At 36.1% G+C, this 18203-nt stretch overlaps 1 protein-coding gene across 2 annotated transcripts in view; it reads right to left on the bottom strand.

The window, feature by feature from the left end:
* Positions 1–18203, bottom strand: part of LOC150098431 (retinoic acid receptor RXR-alpha-B-like) — a 289067-nt gene that overhangs the window by 113228 nt on the left and 157636 nt on the right. For both annotated transcript variants that reach the window (XM_090405562.1, XM_090405561.1), the window contains one exon: positions 232–362. In XM_090405562.1, coding sequence (XP_090261688.1) covers positions 232–362 — 131 coding nt within the window. The remainder of the gene's footprint in view (positions 1–231; positions 363–18203) is intronic.

The raw sequence follows: 18203 nt of genomic DNA, 5'->3' as shown, positions 1-18203 counted from the left end.
TCAGTGAAGTCCCGTTGTTGCCTGTTAAGAGAGATTCTACTGTATTATCATGCATCTTTCATAGAAATTTTCTATGCAGCACCCCAAATATAAAAATGGTATCCTAAAGCAGAGAAGATTTGTATAAGTTTAACAGCTGTATATGTCTTGAATAGAGAAGAATCAGTTTTTGTGCATTAAATAAATTTTTATGTAAACAATTATTATGTAATACAAACATGGTTTACTTACAGCAGGAGACATAAAACTGCTGCTGTGAATGCCAGGAAACGCTGGCTGTGAAAGACTGCTAGAAACAGGTGACATTCCTGAAATTCCATTATTTGCTGATGTACTGCTCAAAACTCCAATACCACTGGGAGCTAAAATATATATACATACATATACAAGAAATTTGGAAGTAACTATGTTAATTAATAATACAAGCTTACTGTATTAATGACATGATGAAAAACAAGCTTCTAATCAAAACCGGCATATCTACATAAATATAGAAATGACCCTAAACAATCATAAAAAAATATTTTTTCAAGCAGAATTACTGTGTAAATAATACCATTCCTTATACACTGTAGACAGTTTATTTACCATCGTTTACCACAAACATAAATGTGCAGCTAAAAATGGTCTAATTAAAAAAATCGACAAAATTTAGTCACCATCCCAAATTTAAAGTTTCATTAGAATCTGAGTTGCTATATATTTTGCAAAATGCATAATGCACTTGTTATATAGAGGATGCTGACCTCACAAGTAATCTAGTTGTAAAGATAAACTTTTGTTTGCTTATGCTTGGATGATGCTTTAAAACAAGAATATATTTTATTTTTTGTTCTTTTCTAACCAGGAAAAAAAAAATCTTAAATGGAAATTAGCTTAGATGTAGCTTCTAAATAATTAAATAATTTGTAAGTTTATCTCTATTTTATTTTATTTTATTTTCCACTAGAGTGCCAGCAGAATAACTGGTGATCAAATCATTGTTTCTTTAGCTTACTGTGGGAAATGTAACTCAGCTTGTCCTTGTATATACTCCAAATGATGACCTTAATATGAAGATCAAAACATCGGGAAATTAAAATAGTTATTTATAACACGGTTGTAAAGTCCATAATTTCTATATAAAAAAACTTTATATAACCATTTCTGATCCACAGTATTCTAATAATATGGAAATACAGTTTTACTACTTGTATATGAAAAATATGACTGCAATTATTCAGCTTTCAGTATTTCCAATGGTCTAGCTCTCATTAATGAAGCATTATATAAAGGTTGGTCTGGGTGTCCTTTCCCATCATGCATAGCAAATGTGCTGTGCATTAATGGGAAATTGAGGCAACTGATGTGAAGTCAGCAGCTGACTCATTAGGAGTTAATGACAAGTAGGTCATTAATTCAGTGCAACATAGAATAACTACTGCAGAAAATAGGATTTTTGCTAAACAGCATGAATTTTCTCTAATTCCTAAAAGCAATTTGTTGTGCCGACAAAATGTGTTTTCTGATACCATTGAATTCTGGTTTGAGGTAGCACAGATTTCATACAGCTGAAATGCCTCATAATTCATTCCTGAAATGATGAGCTTTAGTCATTTTGATCATGATCATTACAATGGACAAGAAAGTATTGGCTATTATAAATTCTGCAGAATACAATAGCCATTTAGTGCAGTCACCAAAGATCCAACCATATGTCAAATGAATAACTTTTTATTTTAAATAATCTCACTCACCAGGGTGAGATCATTTAAAATAAAATCCTATCCTCCCTATCCTCTCACCATCCAACTAATGCTGGGGTCCCACAAGGTTCGGTTCTCTCACCGACTCTCTTCCTTCTGTATATCAAAGACCTACTTCAGTTGACCTCCAATCCAATACACAGTTTTGCAGACGATAACACACCTTACTCTACACAACTCACTTCAACCCACAGAGTATCAACCACCACTGCCCTTAATTCTGACCTCCAAGCCATCCTCCAATGGGCATAGATAACCTCATCAACTTCAAAGCTAGTAAAACCCAGTTTTGTCCTATTTCCCATAAAAGAACCATTTTTTTCTCCAGTATCCTTTTTGACAATACCCACATTTCCAGACAGTTTGAGATCTCTCTCTCTCTCTTTTCTTGGAATTACCCTCAAATCAAACCTCTCCTGGCATAAATACATCACAAACCATTGCATCCTCAGCTTCGAAAAACTAGGATTTCTCTTTCACTCAAGACGTTACTTCACCCCTGAACAGCTGTTAACATTATACAAATCTGCCCAGTTATTGAATACTGCCCTTCATATACTCCTAAAAGCTCCCTCAAAATGCCTGACTCAATACAGAGGAGAGCAATTAGACTGATAAATGACTCATCTCTTACCAACTCGCTCCCCTCACTCTCACAAAGATGTTTAGTCCCTGCAATTTGTATATTCTATAAATATTTCCAAGGGAAATGTTCATCTGAAACAGCATCAATAATTTCCCCCACTCTGTACTAAGCCCATTTTCCTCCTCCTTCATCCCTCCTACAGTACAGCTACTGCTGTACTGTAGAACAGTACAGCTACTTGACGTATTTCCCAAGGAATACAACATACAGTCTTTTAAATCAAATCAAATGTAAACAAGTTTTTCCTTTCCCAACCCACTACCCATATACAGTACTAACATACTATAGGTTGACCAGTCAACCTCTTGTATATGGGCCTAACATAAAATAAATAAAAAAAAGTGGGTGGCTCTAAAGTCCTATCCAGGATGTAAACTAGAATCTCTGATGATTATTATTTCACAAATTTTGGAGCGTTTTATGCATCCGTAATTGTTTAAATTAGGTCAATTTCTGAGTACCCCTGCAGATTCCAAAAATAGTCTTTCCCTTTTAAATTTAGTATGGTGGAGCATGGTGATTTTCTTCCAGAAGACCCTGTGAGTGGTGTCCAATACATGGTCTGCAAGACCAGATTGACCATAGTCATCATTGTAGATGTAAGATTTGTGTTCATCTAAATGGATGGTGGCTGATCTACTTGTCTGTCTGAAATAAGCCAACTTGCAGGAACAGAGTACTTTATATACTCCAGGTACTGAGAGAGGATAGAGCTTATCTCTGGTAGAATGCATAAGGGTAGCAAGTTTCCAGTTTCATGAGAAGGCCAAGGAATGGGGGAAAAGATTGATTTTTTTTTTTTTTTTTTTTTTTTTTTTAAATTCTGTAAGCTAAATGCTGAAAATTGTGTAAGACAATGCCGGGGTCAGGGTAAATGATCACCAAAAAAGAATGAATCTTTTATATAGCCCCACTACCTTTATCCATTTACCAAAGATAAGCTCCCTCCTCTCTCAGTGCTTGGAGTACCCTGTTCCTGCAAGTTGGCTTACTTCAGACAAACAGGCAGTCAGATACCATGCATTTAGATGGACACAAATCATACATCTGCAATCCTAACTATGATCAATCTGGTCTTACAAACCATGTATTGGATACCACTCATAGGATCTTCTGGAAGAAAACCACCATGCTCTGCAATAAGTAAATTTTAAAAGGAAAGACTGTTTTTGGAATCTGCAGCAGCACTCAGAAATAAACCTAATTTAAACAAATACAGATGCATAAAACTTCCCAAAATTTGGGAAACAATAATCGTCAGAGGTCCCAGTTTATATCCTAGGCTGCCTACAAACATCCAGGGAGGCTGTACCATCTGAACAGAACTTTAGAGTCGCCCACATGTTTCATTTGAGTATTGTATTGTCTTTGTTGTGTGTGTGTGTGTGTACAAGTACAAATAACACTTTTCACACAATCACTCAATAACTGAGACAAAATATTAGAAGTATTAAAATTAGTTTTTAATCCTTTCTTAGTGCTATCAATACTCCATTAAACCTCCAACATGATGTGCTCCCAGCACTCAAGCCTTAACGCACAGAATGAATACAGGGAAAGATGGTTAAGATGTGAAACAGGGTTGGTAAATAAGGAGGGCACTTTCCTTCACTGTAACAAGAAATAAAAAGAAATAAAAAGTGTTTAGGGAAATCTACAGCTTCTCAAAAAGCTGATAAATGCTGAAAATTGTGTAAGACAATGCCGGGATCAGGGTAAATGATCACCAAAAAAGAATGAATCTTTTATATATTTTTTGAGAAGCTGTAGATTTCCCTAAACAGGCAAACCGGTTCCTTGAACACACACAAATTACAGTCATGAATACTTACGACAATATGTGGTGTCCTCACACCACGTGTCGTTACACCTATAGTTAACCATGAGTTACATCATGGTAGTCCACCTCCTAGATAGGAGATGACACATGAATGGGAGATCATAGTTATGGTAAACTATATGGAAAATGTATGGGGAAGACTGTTCAAATGAAAACAGTGGTGTGCACTGTCATCAGCAAAACTATGGATAGGATTTGACTTTAGTGAGAGAAGGTCATTCTTATACATGAGGAAGAATGTGTGTGTGTCTCTTCTGACCTTGGCTCCTCCAGGTCAGAAGAGAAGAGATTAGTGACTTAATCTGCAAAGGCCAGAAAGTAGTAAATAAGATGGTAGTTAAGTAAGGAGACTTCTTATGTTGGACCTGATCGAATGCCCTAGAAATGTCAATAACAATCATATCTTTCTTCAACCCTCTCCATGGAATTAGAAATGGCAACTATAACATATATGTGTTATTTCTTTTGCCGTTTGTCCCAGAGGCTGATAATGGTATAGAAAAAAAAAAAAAAAATGGAAGTTGTTGTTCCTTTAAGCTTTCAGTGTTTCAGTTAATATATCCCACATCATGGTTTTCAATATTCCAATTTTGTCAGTCAGCACCATGCACCTCCAAATTAAGATTAGGCCATCTTTGCATCCTTATATTATTATCAGGGACCTATAGGGAATCAAGGACTCATGAGGGAAGCTATACATCACCCTCATCAGCTGTCATACATTCTCTTAAACTCATTCACATTAGATGCACTCACTGTTCTGTGAAAGAAAATCTGGCTCTCACTCCTTTCTGAACCATACACAAACTTCCAAGGATGCTCCCTTGTACTCTCCTTGCTTTCCATATATATCACTATATCTGATATCATTTGATATTGGATAAAACTCAGAAGTTCATGGACCTCCCTCATATCATCTTGATTTCTCCTGTTTACCAATGTATGCAAGTATACTGCAAGGTGCATTGTGCCATGTAATAAGTGACGTGTTTGTAGCTGGTATAAATTGGTGGAATATGATACTCCAAGTCAGTGTAACTGTGTCCAGTTGATAAGCAAACAAAGTTTGCACATGAAGTAATAACTTCATAACTGGCCAACTTTATATAGATGCTAATAATGACTTCACATCACTTGCCTTAGTATCCCATAATGCAAAGCACATCTCCTTACAGACATGTATAATGCTATGCATTTATGGGAAGGGTCACTACCCAGACTGGTTTCGACCTTAATTGAGGTCTCATCAGTGGGAGCCAGAGACCTAGAAGTAATACCAAGATTGAAGTAATGCAGAAGTCATGTTTCCACATATAAATAGCCAAAAAGTGTCACATCTTATTACTAAAATACTCTTGATTAGAGATAACTGGTCTGGTTGTGACCCTTCCCATAATGCATAGCATTATATATGACATTACGTAAGGATATGTGCTTTGCATTATGGGATACTAAGGCAAGCAATATGAAGTCATTAGCCTCTATATACACATTTCCCAGTCATGAAGTTACTTCATGTGATTACACTTGGATGAAGGGTTAAACTAAGAATATAATTTCTTGGCATCTTTAATTGACAGGATGTCATGCCATGCATCAGATCTATCTGTTTGAGAAATTGGGAAATCTTAAGTCAACAATGAGTGATACCATACTAAGATAAAAGAGCAAGGGTCAACTGCAAGTACTAGCCACAGTGGATGACCCATTACATTCACCAAATGTGAACGTAGGACATTACGAAGGATAATGTAAAAAAACGCCATTTAATGACTGACACATTGAATACAGAATTTCAGGCATCAACTGGAACATGAATCTGCACAAAAACATTCAGAACCAAGGCTTACAACATGGGTTTTCATGGTAGAACTGCAATATCAAGCCCCAAATTACCCAAATCAACATTATCTTCAGTGGTGTAAAGAATGTGTACAGTGGGACGTGGAAGCTTGGAAAGCTGTGTTATGGAGTGATGAATCACGCTACATCCTCTACCAAGCAGATGGATGGGTGTGGCAGATGGTGAATCTCATACCAGAGTGTGTAACCACGGCTATGAAATTCATGGCAGTGTGATGGTATGGTCCTGTTTTTCTGGCTTGGCCCCAGACCTCTGTTTATGATGTCGTGAACAATGAACTCCAAGAAGTATTTGAACATTTTGGACAACTCAAAATGCTTCTATCATTGTGGCATTTCTAATGAACTGACCATTGTCTCTTTCAGCAAGATAATGCACCATGCCATAAGGCTACTGCTGTAACTGCATGGTTTATGGACATGAATGTCACCACACTTTGACTGACCTCCACAGAACCCTGATCTCAACCCTGTTGAACATCTGTGAGATGAACTGGAGTGTCGAGTGAGGTCAAGGGATGTCTCCCCACAACAGTCTGTCCAGGACCTCATTACATGCCTACAGGAAGGATGGGGGTCCAAAAGTCCCACTGATTGCAATCTTATGCTTGTGGAAAGTATTCCCTGTAGGATTGCTGCAGTCATCGTAGCAAAAGGAAGTCCTACATCTTATTAATGTGGGAGGCCTAGCTGTTTGTTTCTCACACTATGGTGGATTGACTTCTTTCCAAGCAGTGTACTCTCAATCTGTCTTCATAATCTACATTCCATTAACCCAATATAACCTTTGTAACTCTTTGCATATTTCCCACAGATTTTTTCTCCTCAGAATCCAGACCAAATATGCACATGCAAGGTGTGGTTGCATTAAGGACTGAAACACTGTTCAAAAATATGAGAAAATTGCTAAGATGCAAAGTTTAGCTTGTCGGTCAACACATTTTTATATATGAGTTCTTACCAGCTTGTCAGAAATTTCACCACCACTCCAGAGATACTGACATCAGTTTGTGTACAATAGGGTTAGCATATATTCTTTCCACTTCTGTGTGATCTTTCCTAAGCTGAGACCCAGAGTATGTCAAGGGCTTAGCCAGTTCAGCTGAGCACTCCTTTAAGTGCATGTACTGAGAGAACATCTGTCTCTATTGCTGCATTTTTATCTTGGTTATGCAAAAGCTCTAGAATATCCTTTGCATTGCACCTCAATCTCTTTATCCAACATAGTGCACACCAAGTTGCCAGCAGTAGGTCGATAGATCTTAGTAAAGTGAGCACTCATTATTTAACAATACAAGGGTGGCCTGAAAAGTTCTCGGCCTCGACTATAGATGGTAACACTATCGGCAAGATTTTTTCCCCTAAGTTGGTACATCTGTCATAAGCATCCATGTGAAATTGCAAGTCATTCTATCAAGGAGTTTGTTTTATACAGCTGTCTGAAGCAAGTGTTCTGTATCCCTTCAAATGGATAAAATTGAGTATCTTGCGGTTATAAAATTCTGTGTAAAAGAAGATTTAACGACAAAAGAAATTCATTTGAAGTTCATAAAAGTTTATGGGCACTCTTCTCCTTTGTTTTCAACAATTAAGAAATGGGGTGCCAAGTTTAAACGTAGCCGTACCAGCCTTAAAGATGATCCATGTGAAGGACATCCAAAAAGTGTAATGACACCAGAAATCATTGATGAAGTGCACGATATGGTATTGGATGACCAGCAAGTCAAAGTGCATGAAATTACTGAGCCTATAGGCATTTCAAAAGAACGTGTAGGATATATTTTGCATGAAGAATTGCAAATGAAAAAGCTTTGTACAAGATCGGTGCCGTGCTAGCTCACAGCAGATCAAAAACGCACTCGCATGAAAATTTCTAAACAGTGCTTGGAGTGTTTTGACAAGAAAATTGATTTTGTGCATCAATTTATTACTATGGATGAGATTTGGATTCGCCATTACATACCAGAATCCAAACAGCAGTCAAAACAGTGGACAGAAGCCTGTTGCTCAGTGCCAAAGAAGAAAAAGTTGGTTTCCATCAGAAGGTCATGGTATCAGTGTTTTGGGATGCTAAAGGCATTTTGTTTATTATTTTGAAAAGGGTAAAACAGTAACCAGGGAATATTATTCCAATCTTTTAACCAGACTAAACAAAAATTCATGAGAAAAGACCTGGTTTGCAGAAGAAAAAAAAAATCATCTTTCATCAGGATAATGCACCTGCCCACAAAGGTGTTTTGACAATGGGAAAATTAAGGGATCTGCACTATGAATTGTTAGAACATCCACCCTATTCCCCAAATTTGGCTTCCTCTGACTTCTATCTCTTCTCAAAAATAAAACTCTTCCTCGCTGGTCAGTGTTTTTCTTTGAATCAAAAGGTGATTGCAGCTGTAGAGGGGTATTTTGTAGATCTCACTGAGAACCACTACAGGGACGGGATAATGGCGTTGGAGCATCACTGGAATAAATGTATTAGTCTTAAGGGAGATTATGTTGAAAAATAAAAATAATTTTGAAATTATAAATATATAAATAAATGAAAAACGAACGAAATTCGTTTTTCATTGCCGAGAACTTTTCAGACCACCCTTGTACATCCTACTTCTGACACAGGGATACCCTCTGCATTCACTTAAGTACTTTTCTGGATTCATTCTTTCTTTTACTTGAAGCATAACAATAAAATTCTCATGGGTAGCCTTTAGGAAGCACAGCCAATTTCTTTTGATACTCAGGTGTTTAGCTTTCTTGTAAAGATACTCATAACTTTTCTAGCCTGCACTTTATATTTCACAACTGTGCTCATCCTTATTCTCATGATATAACTTCCATATCATCCTCTTCTTATGAATTTCCTGCTTCCAATTGACTATTTAGATTTATGTGCTGGTTCAAGCTCATTATCCATTACCTTATAATGAGCTCAAACCAGCAGATAAATCTAAATAGTCAATTGGCAGCAGGAGATTCAATAAGAGGATGATATGGAAGTTACATCATGAGAATAAGGATGAGCAGAGTTGTGAAATATATAAAGTGCAGGCTAGAAACGTTATGAGTATCTTTACAGAAAGCTAAGTATCTGAGTATGAAAAGAAAATTGCTGTGCTTCCTAAAGGCTACCCATGAGAATTTTATTGTTATGCTTCAAGTAAAAGAAAGAATAAATCCTTAAGTGAATGCAAAGGGTATCCCTGTGTCAGAAGCAGGATGTATTTGTTAAATAATGAGTGCTTACTTTATTTAAACACGTATTTTAATTAATCCTATATTTCATCTCAGTTACTGAAACATCGTCAGGGAAATAATATTAAAACTGCAAAAACATACAAAATTGTACAAAACAATAAGAGAAAAAGATTAGACTAAAAGCTCTAAGAATTAGTTTCCCAAATCTTGGGAAGTTTAATACAACCATATTTATTATGATTAGATTAGGTGTTTTAAATGTTTTGATGATTCTAAAAGAAATCTTTCAAATTTGCATTTGTTATGGTGAAGTGGATTAGTTTTCTTCCATTTGATTCTCTGCAAGGTATCCAATGGCATGGTCAGCTAGACCTAAAGGACTATATTTAATGGTAGCAGATGCATTCTTTTATGTTCTCCTATAATAGCCTGCCTTTCCTAGAGCCTCATCACATGCCTTCTCAATAGTACCCTCTTTTTCGCTCTTTACAGAACACACACACACAGGTAGATACAGATAGTGTGATGAGTATAGTGAAAATACTATATCCTTCAAACTCAAAATTCCCAGTTACTACATTTGAATATGAGGGCCAAATTGAGAAGGCATGTGATGAGGCTCTAGGAAAGGCAGGCTATTATAGGAGAAAAAAATTAACAAACTCAAACCCCTTTATTACTGATACTTCTAGCATTTGTGCAACATAGCAAGTTAATCCTAGTTTTTTTGTATACTTACATCTGCAGTCCCTGGCAACCTTCATATGATTCATAACCATGCTTACTGACATTTATATCATCTTTGTATACCCCAGCTGAACTTACACACACATCCTCTTTTGATGATCTATTTTCTCTGACTCTCTATGACTTAGGCCTCACTCCAATAAATAATTTCTCCAGGCACCTGATGCCACATCCATTCAAGTGCAAGCCGTTCCTCTTATACAAGTCTTTTCAACCAAACTTACTCCACACATCCAAACACTCATGCCCATTTCACAATTATTGCATCAAATCATTTGCTATCATAGCTCCTTTCATCAGCTATTACTATCATATTTCAGTAATAAAGTAACCATTTTCACTCTTTCCCACTTTTTCCCTCTCCCCCCCCTTCACATCCAATGTCATTCTGTATTTATCACTACTAAATCATTTGTTACTAGAAACATAACAAACTAAGACCCTTCTTTTCTGTTTCTTCACATCTTGAATTTTAGCTCCCAGGAAGCTTGAATTAAATACATGGTTTAATCTAGCAATAAAAGCTACTGCTAATTGAAAAATAACATATTCATGGCTTAAGATAAAATATATGGGAATATACACATTGCATAAATTTTTTATTATTATTTCTAATGATAGCAAATTAATAATACCGCACGTTGACAAGAACAGTGCATAATTTCCCCCCCCCCTGCAGAATCACTGTACTTTTTTTTTTTTTTGTACAGTGAGTGAAAAAAAGAAAACAAACAAGGCTGTTCCCATGAAATATAGTAATAACGACCCATAATTGAAATTTTATAAGAATGCAATAAGTATTACGTTTACACACATATATTATATTAGGCACGCATAATTATTCAACAAACCAACCCTCAAGGACAACTATATTTACAAACTATTTTAATAATTTCTAACTTAAAATTTGGTGCAATTAACGATGGCAGGGACAGTAACTAAGGTCCTCGATTTTCGGGGACAGTCGCAACGTACTTTTGTATCCGATTTTTTTTTTTAAATTTCGCCTTCCGCATTATATTCGCTTACGAGTTACTACAGCATTTAAAACAAATATTTGCTTATCTTGTCGATCATTAAGTGAGAAACTGAATGCCCTACAAGAAAAAAAAAAACAGCAAATTCTGGAATATTCTTCGGAAAAATATTATTCTGCGGATTGGAATCACGCACTGGATGTTTATGATTGTCCTAACCGACTCTGTGTGGAAAAGGCATCTGCGACCGTACTACTTTCTAGCAGAAGACGGTGTCTACGGACGTCAAATGTGAATTTTTTTTTTTTTTAAATATATAAGTGGAGTAAAATTCCGTCTTTTGTAAATTAGATATAGAAACACACACACACTATATATATAACTTAAGTACCATTTAATAATGATATTCCCGCCCCAGAAAACGCCAAGGTTGGGGGAGTCATTTTAATCTGAAAGTTCACACAAATTTTATTGAATGTGATGTTTTAACTTCATTTAAAATATTTGAAATTGCAATTTAAACTTTATGCTATCGTCCTTGTAAACTTCCAGTAAACAGCAACATAGATGAATCATGGGGAAATGCACTGTTTCAAGATTACGTATTTAGAACAAACCTTTGGCAACGAACGAATCATAACAAGAAGTGAGTGCACATCTCAAGGACAGCTGGCACAGCACAAATCAAAGTAAAAAAAAAAAAAAGACGAACACTACTGGCATGTTAATAAGTTGTGTTACCGTTAAGAAAAAAAAATCGTTTCCTCTGTGCTTTTAAAATATGTGATATTTTCTACTCTGAAGTCATTAGGTCGCGTTTTACAACGCTACTATATAAAAAAAAAAAAAAAAATGACGAATTACAGTACATTTAAAAAATGCCAGCAAATGTATTCCCGTAAGCTTTCTGGTCAAACTTCGTACGAAACTTTTATAGTTTCTGTATTCGGCTTTGAAATAATGCTGGATTTAATATCCACTTGATTTATACAGGGTGTCCCAAAATTCACACAAGAAGTAATTTTGATAGAAAACACAGGTTTTTAATTAAAAATTGTAATTTCTTATTGATTCATAAAGTATACAGTATAGGGTTATGCATGGAATAGCATATCAGGTAAATGGCCTCCACGGCTTTGCTGGCACATACGCACTCTTTTGTCGAAATTTTCCATGACGTTTTGCATAAATGTGGCTGAATTTCGTTGATACAGCGCTCAATTTCCTCCTTCAAGGCGTGGGTGGTCGTGGGCTTGTTGGCATAAACCTTAGACTTCAAAAAACCCCAAAGAAAAAAAGTCCAACGGCGTTAAGTCACATGATCTGGGCGGCCAATTCTGATCACCAAAACGGGAAATTACACGACCAGGAAATGACTCATGCAGTAATTGAATTGTTTCTCGGGCTGTATGGCATGTGGCACCGTCTTGTTGAAACCACATGTCGTCCACATCCATATCTTGCAATTTGGCACAAAAAACTGGATTATCATGTCGTGATAGCGAGCACCATTAACTGTTATTGCCTTACCAGCCGCATTTTCGAAGAAGAATGGACGCTGATGCCTCCAGCCCAAAATCCGCACCAAACAGTGACACGTTGTGGATGCATTTGTTTCTCAACAATCACTCGTGGATTTTCTGAACCCCAAATGCGACAATTTTGTCGATTAACGAAGCCATCAAGATGAAAATGAGCCTCATCGCTGAAGATGATTTTGTTCGAAAAATAAGCATCCACTTGTTGTTGTTCCATAATCCATTCAACGAACTCTCTTCGCTGTGTGTGGCCAGTAGGCTTCAGTTCTTGAGTCAAATGAACTTTGTAAGCATAAAGATGCAAATCTTTCGTGAGAATACGCTGTAGAGAGCTTCTCGAAATGCCCAATTCAAGACCACGGTGCCGAATTGATGTTCTTGGACTCTCAGCAACACTCCCACGAACTGCTTCGATGCTTTTTGTTGAAGGACGGCCAGAGTGTATAAGATCACTAATTGATCCAGTTTCCTTGAATTTTTTAATTAATCTTTTCACAGTTGATGAAGTTAAATCACTATTCCGACCATATTTTGTACGAAAATTGCGGACTGTGGCTGCCAAACCGTCATTATTTTTAAAATATTGCTCAACAATGAAAATGCGCTGTTCTTTCGTGTAGCGCTCCATTTTTTAATAACCCTGAACTGTCAGCTGTCACGCTGTCTTTTTTTTTCTCGTTGGCAACACTTTACCGCACAAATGGCGCTAAATTTAAATCTTGCGTGAATTTTGGGACACCCTGTATAAAATAGATTTAAAAAGTTTTTAGAGTATACACACATCCGAGTATTAATTTTGTAAATATTTTCAAATGGTAATTATTATTATTCTATCAATACTAATTACTTATTCATTAATATTTAATATTATTTAATATTCACCATCATCAGCCATTGTCAATCCACTGCTGGATGAAGGCCTTTCCAAGATTACTCTAAAACGGTCTGTCCATGGCTCTCCTTTCTCATGTCATGCAAATCTGATGATATCAATCTAATGTGATTTAGGTCGGCGTCGTGGTCGTTTTCCTCTTGTGGAATCCAACCTGTATTTCTTAGGAGTTCATGGATACGAGTCTGTAATTCGTGAGCAGCTGAAGAAAAGATAACTATGTCATCTGCAAAGCGTAAATGGCTTAAATATCTTCCATATATCTTCAGACCTTTCCCTTCCCAATCAAGAAGTTTGAATATTCTAGGCACGTTGTGAATAATTTTGGCGATATTGTGTCACCCTGTCTTATACTTCCTCTGTATTTCCACAGTAGAGATGTTTCAAATGAAATGAATTGCTGCTGTGGAATTGGTGTATGCTGAACTGATGGCCCTGACGTATGGCTCATCCACTTGTTGGTTTCGTAATGCTTTAAGTGTTGCATAAGTTTTTACTGAATCAAAGGCTTTGTCATAATGGTAACTGATTCATTACACCGTTCAATAATCTGTTGTACAACTTGAAAATGGTCCATTGTACTAAAGCCACTTCGAAAACCTGCCTGTTCTTTTGGTTGTGCTAGGGATAGAGTTGTACAAAGCCTATGAGCTAAGACTTAAGCACTTTGAAAAGCACCGATGGTAAACTGATAGGTCGGTAGTTCGTCAAGACTTCTACTCCATCTTTTTTATGTATCAGAATTAGGGTAGCCTTCTTCTATATTCTTGGTACATCTTTTTTTCTTCAAACATAAGGTAAATAGTTTTGCTAAGACTTGATAGATCATTTACCCACCTGCAGCTTTTCCATTTTGCAAGTTTTGGAGGCTCCACATAACTTCCTCCGGTAGAATCTGTGGCACTTCATTTATTTCGTAGTTGTCTGTATTTAATTCGTCATGATATAATACCGAGTAAAATTCTGATTTTTTTTTTTTTTTGCTATAGTATATCTATTTCTGATTATGGTCCCATCTTGTAATTTGACTGCAACCATCTGTTTATTGCTGTTTGGCTTCTTCTTCTTCTTTTTTTTTTTTTTTTTAAGACTACGGAGTTGTTTTCAATTGTTTCTTGTATGAATTTACAACTGCATTTTCTTATTTCTTCCGTGATACGTTTCTGATTGTTTTGTACAATTCGGTGTATTCAATTTTATTGTGGATTATAATATTTAATATTATTTAATTAATAGTAATTTATTTTAATTAATATTTAGGATATTTGATTAATGTTAATTATTTTTAATTTACATTTATCAATTGCATATATTACTAGTACAGTGAAAGTAATTAAAGAAGACCATTAACACATCACTGAGTAGCCAAAAGAACATTAAGACCACGAGTCATTATATTATTTGAAAATAATGCATTTTCAAGGTCTTTTGAGTGAAAAAAGCATACCAAAATGTCCTCACAGACACGATTGGAAACCTTATACAAAATAAATCACTGTGGACTAACTTGCAGAAGTGGGCTGCCTATAATTAAACTAGCGAAACCTCTGAAATTACTATGCATTCAAATTCAAGTAAAATGTAAAAGAGAATTTTTCTGAATGGGCATTATCCATTTCAAAGTTACGGTAACAGCTTGAATTAAGACATTAATCAATATATCGGAGTTGGTTTAAATTGCGGAACAGGTAACACGTCATGAGGCCAATGCAATCGTTGTATAAATCGGCTAATTCTCCTTCAACTGAAATGCTCCTTTAAAGAATATTCGTGCCCAAAATCGGATTCGAATACAGACCTTTTTAACTGAAGGTCAAATGTTGCGTGGCTACACAAAGCACCGCAGTCGCCACATTTGCTCTAAAGAGCAAAAATGTGGCTGGAAAAATGAGTTCAAGTCCTATAAGGACTTGCCAAATAAAGTTGAGTTACCCAATCTCAATGCAGAGGCAAAAAGTTCCTCTTCCCCCGAAACTCGGATTTTTTCATTTGGCTAACCGGTCAAAGAGCGCGCGCACACAATTTACAGACAACACTACTCTCATAATCTAAGTTGCAGACCGTAATTCCAACCGAACCAAGCCGGGCAACGCAGACATTGGGTGCGCGTGTGCGTATTTTTTATTTATGGAAAAATCGAGCTAATATTCAGTTATAGTCTGCCCACAGTTGAGAGAACCGTAGCTGGCAGAGTGCCAAGAAGAGTCAATTCATGTTGAAGGATAAGAAAGGAATAATATGATGTGTTCATCACCAACATGCGAAATCACGTGCTTTATACGTAAAATTTTCCAACTGTTATACAAACAAAATAGTTACCACTTTAAAAACTAGAATGTTCATAAAACTAATATTTCCAAGTGTAAAAAAACACTCATCATACGAAACGCATTGATTACCCTATTATCGGAATAAATTTATTCTGCCTTCACGAACAGAAGTCAAGGATTATCTCATCTGTGGTCGAACTGTATTTATTTATACAATTGCTACTAGACAATCAAAAATGAGTTCTCAAAATAATAACAATACTTTTTGAATCATATGACTTTTCTAAACTTACATTTTCTGGTAATAACCAGAATTAATTCGTATAAATCGACTTTCATTAGCAAAATGATTGAATTTTTACGCAAGACAAGGGTAGTTAACTGTTTTCCTATATTGTGCGACGTAAAAAGAATGCAACCACTTGAGTACTCTGCAAACCACAGTATGCTATTGATGTACGTTTAGATTTATGATGTCACTCCTGTGTAAATTTTTCATCATGTAAATCAACGGATAGAGATACTCGCCCATTCACCAAAATAGCAGTTCGTTTTGCTAACGAAGCTGGGTGTTTTTCATGTCTCCAACCGCCGTTGTAATGCTTCTCAAAGATACTCTGTTAACTAGTCTAACCTTTATACTTCCATTTTCTACACCTATCTTGCTATAGCCCTTGCCGTATAGTGGCATCATCATCATGTTGATATTTAACTGGGTTGTTTTAACAAGCAGAATGTCAATATAATGGTGTTCATCCGGACGAAATCTTTGAATGAATGAGGAAAAACTAACATCTCCTTTTCAACATTTTCCTATCTCTTTGAGTTAATTTATGTGTGTGTTTCGCCATCGCGTTCCCACCGGTTAATGACATCACTTGGAGTTAATCTGAGACATTAAAACTGTGCTGCACACACACAAATTCTCAGCATTAATAAGCTACCCAACAGCAGTAATTTAGCAGTTTGGAATTTCGGCCGAACGACTAAGCCTGTGCATTGTCTGTAATTGCATGTGCTCTTCTGGTCTGTTTGCCTGTTCTGTGCGATGAAAATCCCGAGTTTCCATGACGGAAAACGCCTACGTCTGCAGGAGGTAACGCTCCTTCATTTGAAAAGTCCTTAAAATGATCTTCATTTAGCTTTTACCGTTGCCTTTACACCTTTCTGTGTCACTGACATCGAGGGAGGAAAAAAAGAAATGTGTGTATAATTTCTGCAACCTTGCTTATGTGTAGGCTTACGGCAGTGTTTCTCAAAGTGTGGTACGCGTACCCCCGGGGGTACAAGAAAGGTCGTTAGGGGGTACGTGGCAATTTTCGGCTATGCATAATTAAAGGAGTCATTATATTTTTCAACAAACAGTGCAATTAGAGACAACCGGGATAAAACGGCACTAACTAAAAGAAACTGATCACATCCCCTCTCCAACAGAAACTGCCAAGCAAAACCATATGTTGCCGGTGGAACATATGGTTTGCTTGACACCACCCCCGTCGTTAACGTGTTAAAACTAAAATATATATAGTGAATGTGTGTTTCAGATATTATGGAATTCGGTTGAAGAGAATTAGCATTTCAACTCAACTGTTGAAATGCTAATGTCTTTGGTTCGCGCGATCTTTTATTAATACTGCACCAATCATATGCAATTCTTCGCTGCTCTACGTATCTCAAGTCTTGTAAATTACTGGTAATTTTTGCTTGAAATAATAGGAAAGAAGATGACGCTATTTGGATAGATGACTTTGACGATGCACGCAAAGAAACTGTTCTCGATGCCAAAAGTAGTGATGGCGAGTAGGAGCTTCTTGGTAAGTCGCACCATTTTCAGTTTTTTTTCTGAAAACTTTAGTTTACGAAAATTCCCGCACGTATTTCGCAACACGATTTTTTAGCTTTAATTTTGGGAAAAAAGTTAGAGTTATATTCGAGTAAATACAGTATTTTTTTTTTTTTTTTAGCTTTCAAATTCTTACGTATGGATCATTGGTTAAAGATTGGATTTATAAAAACCCCAAAAGAGAGCAATATAGCAAATACAAGTAGCTGTAAGCAATAAGAAAACGTTGATTTTGCATCTGGATCAAATGAAATTGATAAGAGTGTCGTCTGACATCTCTAGAGAATCAAAATTTAAAAATAAATCATATTTTTTTGTTTACATGAACATATGAATTCAAATGAAATAGATATTTAATTTTAATTAATATTTTAAATTAATTTATTAATTTTAATTAATTAATGTATTTTTTTATTAATTAATTAGGGGTATACTTGGTAATAATGAAAATTTAACAAGGGATATGCAGATATCTGAAGTTTGAGAAACACTGGCTTACAGTATATTTTCTGATTTTCTGGTGGAAAATTAAAGTAGTTTGAGGGGGGGGGGGATCCTGTTATTGCTGTACAGCCTAATTTATTCATATCCAAAAAACAAAAAGGCCTGATAAAAGATTTGAAGGTTCTGCCGTAGACAAGATTTAATAA

This window comes from Typopeltis vanoorti, chromosome 15 (assembly GCF_054136105.1).
Source record: "Typopeltis vanoorti isolate ZY-2024b chromosome 15, IOZ_Tvanoo_1.0, whole genome shotgun sequence".
In the NCBI taxonomy this organism is placed as follows: Eukaryota; Metazoa; Arthropoda; class Arachnida; order Uropygi; family Thelyphonidae; genus Typopeltis; species Typopeltis vanoorti.
This window is presented reverse-complemented; position numbering and strand designations above follow the sequence as displayed.